Source organism: Anneissia japonica, unplaced genomic scaffold (assembly GCF_011630105.1).
Source record: "Anneissia japonica isolate Jap-2015-1 unplaced genomic scaffold, ASM1163010v1 scaffold466_len1169948_cov191, whole genome shotgun sequence".
Taxonomy (NCBI): domain Eukaryota; kingdom Metazoa; phylum Echinodermata; class Crinoidea; order Comatulida; family Comatulidae; genus Anneissia; species Anneissia japonica.
Window position 1 is genome coordinate 653,703 of NW_022689540.1, and position 10,096 is coordinate 663,798.

At 32.8% G+C, this 10,096-nt stretch overlaps 1 protein-coding gene across 1 annotated transcript in view; it reads right to left on the minus strand.

The window, feature by feature from the left end:
* Positions 1-2,833: 2,833 nt before the first annotated feature.
* LOC117125258 (zinc finger protein 721-like) overlaps positions 2,834-10,096 on the minus strand; it is a 12,409-nt gene continuing 5,146 nt past the window's right edge. Inside the window, exon 3 of the mRNA XM_033271719.1 lies at positions 2,834-8,608. Within this exon, the coding sequence (XP_033127610.1) occupies positions 4,653-8,608 (3,956 nt within the window). The 3' untranslated portion in view covers positions 2,834-4,652. The remainder of the gene's footprint in view (positions 8,609-10,096) is intronic.

Consider the following 10,096-nt stretch of genomic DNA (forward strand, 5'->3'; position numbering starts at 1 on the left):
TAAGAGAAGCTTATCCAACTTTAAAGGACGTTCCGCCATTTTTCTGGAGGTTCCCCACGCCCGCCCGTTCATTTTTTTATCTAGTGATGCTAAATCAATAGAGAAACGTTGGTCCCTGAAAAAGGTCACGGGGGCCCTGATTTTCACTACAAAATAAGAAAGAAAGGGGGAAGAAAAGATAAAAGGAAAAGAAATGAAAATCGTAAGACAGAAAAGGAAAAGAATAAGAAAAAAGACATAAGAAAGAAATGGAATGGAAAGGAAGCATAAGAAAGAAAAGGAGAGACTAAAACAGAAAATGAAACATAGAAACAAAAGGAAACACAAGAAAGGAAAAAAAAGAAAAGGAAACATAAGAAAGAATAGGAAAAAGATAAGGAAACATATGACAAAAAAGGAAAGTGTAAGAAAGAGAAAGAAAAAAAAGGAAATATCGAAAGACATTGGTATAACTGTGATTAAAAAAATGAGAAGGTAAAGTAATAAAATGATGAGTCTTGTTACATTTTCTTCTTGTGATATGTATCTTGTTTTTATCTCTACTGCTTGTTTGACACTGCCCAGCACCTATTTAGGTGGAGATGTTTGCGCTTCACAAATCTTTATTATTATTATTATTATTATTATTATTAATAGGCATATATTATTATAAGGCCTATTATTATTAGTATTATTATTATTGTTATTATTATTAATAGGCATATTATATTATTATAAGGCCTATTATTATTATTATTATTATTATTATTATTATTATTATTATTATTATTATTATTATTATTATTATTATTATTATTAACAACACGATATTCAAACTTAAAACAATGATTAATTTAGTCTTTTTGCAAGTACACGACTTTTAAAATCATTCAAGAGATTTTTGCTTTTCTCCCCTTTTTAACTTTCACTTTTTGTATTAGTATACAAAACAACAACACTATTGTGAGTGGAAATAATATCAGTCTATTGTCAAATAAAGTGAAATCACCTCGACCTGACAAAATAACGTAAAATTATCAGCCATACATATTGACAAATCAAAAAAGCTCCAAAAATACGAAATGGCTCTTCTTGCAACATTACCGTATCGTTCAAGAGCAAGAATAGCCTAGTAAAAGTGTTTCACGCTGACATTAGCTGTTTTTAGGTCATTTTTTGTCTTTCCACAGTCGTATCTAGCAAATACTTGGAAAGTCGGATTTTTGTATTTCCTTCTGCATTTGGAAGGCAATTCTTTTCTGGTTGCTTTAGTATTTGTTTCAATTGTATTGCTTGAAAAAGGTCACCGTCATTTTCACTTTTCTATTGGTGGTATGCTGACCACCCACCGCGTGTAGAGGCTGCATTTCGACCTCTTTTTAGTGACTTCGTTTAAATTGCCATTTCGGCTGTTCACCAATCAAATATCTTGTTGTTCATTCCCCCCAGTAAACGGAAAGCTGAATATTCATAGATTCTTCTTTTTTTTAAGGCAGTTTAGTTGATGGTGGATAGCAAATAGCAAACATGGCGGTTGTGTGTTCGATTCCCACACGAACCAATTTTTTTTTAAGGCAGTTTCGTTGATGGTGGATAATGAATGTATTGTACTCGTTGATGACGTCGCGAAATAACAACAAACAACGTGTCATATCCGAGAATGGTGATGGTGGTGCTGTTCTTTATACAGTATTTAAAAACAGAGACCTGCATACGAAAATTGAAAACAGAACCATTTATATTTTACGCAAAGTCGAAAAAAAGGCCAAAGCAATGCTCTATTAATCAAAGTTTTATAGCCTATTTTTGTCTATCTCTTGGAGATGAGATGTGTATATATATATATATATATATATATATATATATATATTTAACATTTTTAATTCCTATATTTCATTCCCAAAGTACTACCATATAGCAATAAAAAATAATTCCCCTGTAGATTTTTTATGTTTTTAATATAAAGTGACTATAATTAAAGGATGAATTGTAACGTCGGTTACCAAGGAATCCCCCAAATGATTATAAAGCATATGATATAATTAGAAAAAAAATTTATTGTAGCAATGAGTACCCATAATTGACTGACTAATAAATCACAATTGTTACAATATTTTCATGTATTAAAAGAGAACTAGCAATATGATTTTTTGTTCTAGAGAGGATTTTTGTATGCCATTAATAATGGAATCAACCTTAAAATCGTTTTTTGGCTTCTTTTTTTAATGAAGTTATAGGCGATTATATACGATTTTACCATGACGTCACTGGCGAATACAAGCCTTAAAACTGTTCTCATATAAATATCGTCCAATATTTTGTAGATTCGTAAAATTGTTTTTTATGATAATTTAATAGACATAAATTTTAGATCAAAATATGCCAGTAATAATAATTTACAAGAATGGTGCTACGATATATTTGTTCCAGAGCTGTGCACGCGTGGACGGCAAATCGGCACAAACATAAGGGCTTACTCAATTTATAATATATATAACTTAAGTGAAAACAAAACAATTTAATTGGTATGTAAAATAAGATCGACTTAGAAATTATTTGAGTTGGCAAAGTCGACTTAGGCAAGTTTAACTGTACTTAGAAATTAACAACCATTTTACAGTATAGCCATATCAACACGCTCAATCCCTAAATTTCCGTTCAATGGATGTAATATTTCTATTCTGCATCCCTCTTTTCAAAATCCTGGATATGCAACTGATCACCATTGTTATCATCACCACCATCATAATCATAATTATTATCATCATCTCCAACAGAGTTTACCGTTTTGTAAATAATTATACTGAAGATACAAGTAGCCCCATAAAAAACAGAAACATATTTTCACAATATCTTACAACCAGGTTCCTTGTCGGTTTTCATTTTTAATATTCTGTAATCTTTTAATTTATTATTTCATACATAATTTAGCATTGGTACAGAGCACACATAACAATACATTCACCGTCTCTCTTTAGTAAGAGCAAAATTATCAATACTGTAAGTGCAACAAACTTTAGTAAGTTTGTATTGCATTTAAGAGTAATAATGATAACTTGTCATTACTGTTGGCATTTGTAGAATCTTTGGTATTTTTGTGTTTTAAAATACAAATATTTGTGTCCAATTTTATTATAATATTTCAACTTCCACCATCTTTCCCCTACATGTATCCTTCATATTTTTTGGCCTAATTTACTTCATTTTGTTCTTTTGTTCTTTTGTCCACAGATGCACTTTTAATTTTTTAATAATAAAACGAATAATCATGATAGAATCTCTTCTTTGTGTGTCAACATAGTATCTTTTTCAACAATGTTCATATTCATACTGTGCCTTTCATATTTATTTTCCAATGTGTACAGTATAATAAAGAATTATGCCTAAACTCTTTTCCACATTGTTTATATTCATATGGTGTCTCTTATAAATGTATTCTCAGAAGAACCTTAAAGTTGCCATTGGTTTTAAACTTATTTCCACAAAATTAACATTGGTAAGGTGTCTTTCCTGTATGTACAGTACCTTCAAATCAAATGCCCTTTTAACTCGCCATTACACTTAAATGCCTTCCCACAGTGTTCGCATTCATATGGAATTTCTCCTGTCTTCAAATGAAAATTTGATTACATTTTTTTTAACAATGTTCACATTTATATGGTCTTTCTCAAATGTTTTTTTCAAGAGTACAGCTTTGAAATTTCTAACAAAACTGTTCACATACGGTGTCTCTTCTGTGTTTGTCTTCTAATATACATTAACGATTTTAAACTTGGCTTTACACAATACTTAGATCCATAATGATGAGTATCCTGTAGTATGCTTACCTGTGTGTCCTCAAATGTGTTTTTAAGCTCCCACTTTCAGTAAAATTCTTTTCACAATGTCCACATTCATGTGGTTTATCTCCTGTGTGTATTTTTAGATGCCTTTGTAAACCATTTTGATTACATTAATTTTCAAAATATTCACATTTATATGGTATTATCCACGTACAATATCCTCAAAAACAGACTTAAAACAGTAACACTCTTGAATGTAATTTTAGAAAATCAATATGCTTAAACTTCTTTCCAAACTGTTGAAATATATACAGTATGGTGTCTCTCCTGTGTGTGTCCTCAAATGCACCATTAAATTGCTACTATTTTAAACTTCTTCCCACAGTGCTCACACAGTCATAAGGTGTCTCTCCTGCCTGTACTCTTCTTAAATGTCCTATCAAACCATCATTACACTAAACTCCATTTCACAATGTTCACATTCATATGGTTTTTTTTCCCTGTGTGTATTTTCATATAGTTGTTCAAATGGTTCATTCCACAATGTTCACATGCAAATGGGTTTTTCTACAGAGTGTATCCTCAATTGAGTTTTCAAGCTACCACTTCGAGTAAACATCTTTCCACAATGTTCAAATTAATAATATGGATTTTCTCTTGTGTTTATTATTCTCCCAATGGTTGTTCAAATTACAACTTTGATTAGCTCTTTCCACAATGTTCACATGCATGCAAGTTTTCTCCGATGCGTGTTCTCAAATACATTATAAAAGTTACTTTTAAATTTCTTTCCACAATGCTCATACTCATGGAAAGTCTTTTCTGTGTGTACACGGTAAATGTACTTTAAATTTGTCAATATTCTTAAATTTCTTTTCATAATGCTCACATTCATGTGTTTTCTCTCCTGTGCATCCTCAAATGTGTTTTCAAGCTTCCACTTTGAATAAACTTCTTTCCACAATGTTCACATTCATGTGGTTTTTCCCCTGTGTGAATCCTTAAATGTCTTTTTAAATTACCACTATTATTGAACTTCTTTTCACAATGTTCACATGTATATGGTTTTTCTCCAGTGTGTGTCATCAAATGCATTTTCAAAATAGTACTGCTATCAAACTTCTTTCCACAAAACTGACAATCATGTGGTTTATCTTCTCCTGTGTGCACCTTCAAATGATGGTTCAAACTTCCAATTTGCTTAAACTTCATTCCACAATTTTCACATTCATAGGGTCTTTCTCCTGTGTGTATCCTCAAATGTGTTTTTAAGCTACTATTTTGATTAAACTTCTTTCCGCAATGTTTACATTCATGTGGTTTTTCCCCTGTGTGTATCCTTAAATGTCTTTTTAAATTACCACTATTATTGAACCTCTTTTCACAATGTTCACATGTATATGGTTTTTCTCCAGTGTGTGTCATCAGATGCACTTTTAAAATGGTACTGCTATCAAACTTTTTTCCACAAAACTGACATTCATGCGGTTTATTTTCTCCTGTGTGCACGTCCAAATGAATGTTCAAACTTCCAATTTGCTTAAACTTCATTCCACAATGTTCACATTCATAGAGTCTTTTTCCTGTGTGTATCCTTAAATGTATTTTCAAGCTCCCTCTTTGATTGAACTTCTTTCCACAATGTTCACATTCATGTGGTTTTTCCCCTGTGTGTATCCTTAAATGTCTTTTTAAATTACCACTATTATTGAACTTCTTTTCACAATGTTCACATGTATATGGTTTTTCTCTAGTGTGTGTCATCAGATGCACTTTTAAAATGGTACTGCTATCAAACTTCTTTCCACAAAACTGACATTCATGTGGTTTATCTTCTCCTGTGTGCACCTTCAAATGATAGTTCAAACTTCCAATTTGCTTAAACTTCATTCCACAATGTTCACATTCATAGGGTCTTTCTCCTGTGTGTATCCTCAAATGTGTTTTTAAGCTACTATTTTGATTAAATTTCTTTCCACAATGTTCACATTCATGTGGTTTTTCTCCAGTGTGTATCCTCAAATGTCTTTTTAAGTTACCACTGTTGTTAAATTTCTTTTCACAATGTTCACATGTATATGTCTCTCCAGTGTGTATCCTCAAATGTCTTTTTAAATTACCACTATTATTGAATTTCTTTTCACAATGTTCGCATGTATATGATCTTCCTCTGGTGTGTGTCCTCAGATGAAGTTGTAAAACAGCATCACTTTTAAATTTCTTTCCACAATGATGACATTTAAATGACATCTTTTTTGTGTGTGTCTTCAAATGCATTTTCAATATAACATGATCTTTAAATTTCTTTTGCCAATGTCCACATTCATATGTCTCTACTGGATGTGTCCTCATTTGTCTTTTAAAATTATCGCTTTCTTTGCATTTGTATCTGGAATTTTCATAGTATGGTCCTTCTCCTAAGTGAGCCCTCAGTTGGGATTTCAAACTATCACTTTGATTTAAATTCTTCCCACAATGGTCTTTTCCTGTGTGCATCTTCAAATGATTGTTCAAACTTCCACTTTGCTTAAACTTCTCTCCACAGTGTTCGCATTCATATGGTCTTTCTCCTGTATGTATTCTCAAATGTGTTTTCAAGCTCCCTCTTTGATTAAACTTCTTTCCACAATGTTCACATTCATGTGGCTTTTCTCCAGTGTGTATTTGTAAATGTCTTTTTAAGTTACCACTGTTACTTAACTTCTTTTCACAATGTTCACATGTAAATGATGTTTTTCTGGTGGTGTGTGTTCTCAAATGAAGTTGTAAATCAGCATTACTTTTAAATTTCTTTCCACAATGCTGACATTGAAATGACATCTTTTTTGTGTGTCCAGAATTTTCACATTCAAATGGTCTTTCTCCAGAGTGTATCTTCAGATGGGATTTCAAACTTCCACTTTGATTAAACTTCTTCCCACAATATTCACATTTATATGGTTTTTCTCCTGTGTGTATCCTCAAATGTGCTTTTAAACTTCCACTTTGATTAAACTTCTTTCCACAAAGTTCACATTCATGTGGCTTTTCTCCAGTGTGTATTTGTAAATGCCTTTTTAAATTACCACTGTTACTGAACTTCTTTTCACAATGTTCACATGTGTATGTTGTTTCTCCAGTGTGTGTCATCAGATGTAGTTTTAAGATTTTACCGCTATTAAATGTCTTTCCACAATGCTGACACTGAAAAGGCATTTCCTTTTTGTGTATCTTCAAATGTGTCTCCAATCTACCAATGTCTATAATTTTTTTTTTACAATGTTTACATTCATATGGAGTTTCTGCTGGATGTGTCCTCGTGTGTCTTTTGAAATCAGAACTTTCTTTAAACTTCTGTCCACAATGTTCACATTCAGAAGTTTTCTTTTCTGCATGTACTCTTGAATGCATTCTAAGATAACCAATACTATTAAACTCCTTTCCACACTGTTTACATTTATATGGGGTGTCTGCTGTGTGTGTCCTCAAATGCACTTTAAAATTGCTACTTATTTTAAACTTCTTCCCACAGTCTTCACAGTCATAAGGTGTTTCTCCTGTATGTACCCTCAAATGCAATTTCAACTCGCCATTACACTTGAACGTCTTTGCACACTGTTCACATTCATATGGTTTTTCACCTGTGTGTATCCTTGAATGGATTTTCAAGTTACTACTCTGAGTAAACGTTTTCCCACAATGTTCACATTCATATGGTTTATATCCTGTGTGTATTCTCAGATGTTTGTTTAAATGACCACTTCTATTAAATTTCTTACCACAATATTTACATTTATATGGTGTCTCTGTTGTGTGTGTCCTCAAATGCACTTTAAAATTGCTATTTGATTTAAACTTCTTTCCACAGTGTTCACAGACGTAAGGTGTTTCTCCTGTATGTACCATCAAATGCTCTTTCAACTCGCCATTACACTTAAATCTCTTCCCACAGTGTTCACATTCATAGGGTCTTTCTCCTGTGTGTATCATCAAATGTGTTTTTAAGCTTCCACTTTGATTAAACTTCTTTCCACAATGTTCACATTCATATGGTTTTTCTCCTGTGTGTATCCTCAGATGCCTTTTTAAATTACCACTGTTACTGAATTTTTTTTCACAATGTTCACATGCATATGGTTTTTCTCCGGTGTGTGTCATCAAATGTAGTTTTAAAATAGTACTGCTATTACATTTTTTCCCACAATGTTGGCATTGAAACACCAAGTCTTTTTTGGACATATTTAAACTTTTATTTAACACACCATAATGATTTGATTTTTTCCCACAATGTTCAAATGTATATGGTGTGTCTGCTCCATTTGTAACATTATTTAATCTACCACTTTCTTCAAACGTATTTTCACAACTTTCACTTTCACATGTTGTCTTTTCTGTGTTTTCCCCTAAATCATCATCATTGCTGTTTCCACAATCACCATATTCATATGGTGTTATTTTTTCAGTGTGTATCAACAAATGTGCTTCCAATTCACTTCTACTGTCAAAATTCTTTACACAATAATCACATTCAAATTGCTTCTCTTCAGCTTTAATTCCTAAATGAGAAGTCAATGCAGCTAAATCAAATTTCTTTCCACAATGTTCACATTTATATTTCAACTCTTCATTTTTCTTTTCTAAATTCAAACTTGCACTTGCAGTTTGTTCATGTTGATTGTATACTTCACTTAACCTATCAATGTTAATGCATCCAGCATTTCTGTATGTTGCCAATGCCATACATTTATTGGTACCTTCATATTCTTGTTGGCCTATACATGCTCTTCTGCAGTTTAGGTTTGATGACAACACTGGAAAATCCTTTCGCAAAAAATCATTGTCATCTAAATCTTCTTCATACCATTGACCTACAAAGTAAATAACAAATACTCAGGGCCAGCGGAACGTTTTTTAAAGTGGGGGGGGGGGCCCCACTTATAAGATGAATGGGAATATGAATCATGCAATGACTTTGTTCTTCAAAATTCAAGGTTTTCCCCCTCTTGAAAACGGTAAGGTAAACTTTCTCATTACAGTAAATAGGCCTGTTATGTGTGTATACCTTAAGAAAATGAGTAGTTGCAGATCGTATTCTTTTTTCAATGAATCGATAAGCGCCAAAGAAAAGAGGGGTCCATCCTAGATGACGGAAAATGAGCTTTTCCCCGACTCCTGTGGTGTCTTAATTACTTTTAAGTTCTTCAAAATTCAAGGTTTTTCCCTCTTGAAAACGGTCAGGTAATTTGTTCCCATTGTTATTACAGTAAAGGCCTTATGTGTCTGTACACATAACATTTTTAAAAAATTGAGTAGTTGCATACGAATCAATGAATCACAAAAAGAAAGGGGGTCGGGGGTCCTCCCCACGGTAAAATTTTGATTCCTAGAAGGCGGGAAATGAGCTTTCCCGACTTCTGGGGTGTCTTTTAATTACTTTTAGGTTCTTCAAAATTCAAGGTTTTTCCCTCTTGAAAATGGTCAGGTAATTTTTTACCATTGTTATTCGGTAAATAGGCCTTAGCTGCATATACATACATAAAAAATTTAAAAAAATGAGTAGATGCATACGAATTTTCCATGAATCGATGAATCCCAAAAAGGAGGTGGGTCCGGGGGTCCTCCCCCTGAAATTTCGATTCCTAGAAGGCGGGAAATGAGCTTTCCCGACTTCTGGGGTGTCTTTTAATTACTTTTAAGTTCTTCAAAATTCAAGGTTTTCCCTCTTGAAAACGGTCAGGTAATTTTTTACCATTGTTATTCAGTAAATAGGCCTTATGTGTGTATACATACATAACATTTTTAAAAAAATGAGTAGTTGCATATGAATTTTCCATGAATCGATGAATCACAAAAAGAAAGGGGGTCTGGGGGTCCTCCCCCGTGAAAATTTTGATTCCTAGAAGGCGGGAAATGAGCTTTCCTGACTTCTGGGGTGTTTTTTAATTACTTTTAAGTTCTTCAAAATTGAAGGTTTTTCCATCTTGAAAACGGTCAGGTAATTTTTTACCATTATTATTCAGTAAATAGGCCTTAAGTGTATACATACATAAAAATTGTTTAAAAATTGAGTAGTTGCATACGAATTTTCTATGAAACGATGAACCCCAAAAAGGAGGGGGGTCCGGGGGTCCTCCCCCGTGAAAATTTCGATTCCTAGAAGGCGGGAAATGAGCTTTCCCGACTTCTGGGGTGCCTTTAATTACTTTTAAGTTCTTCAAAATTCAAGGTTTTCCCTCTTGAAAACGGTCAGGTAATTTTTTACCATTGTTATTCAGTAAATAGGCCTTATGTGTGTATACATACATAAAAATTTAAAAGAAATGAGTAGTTGCATACGAATTTTCCATGAATCGATG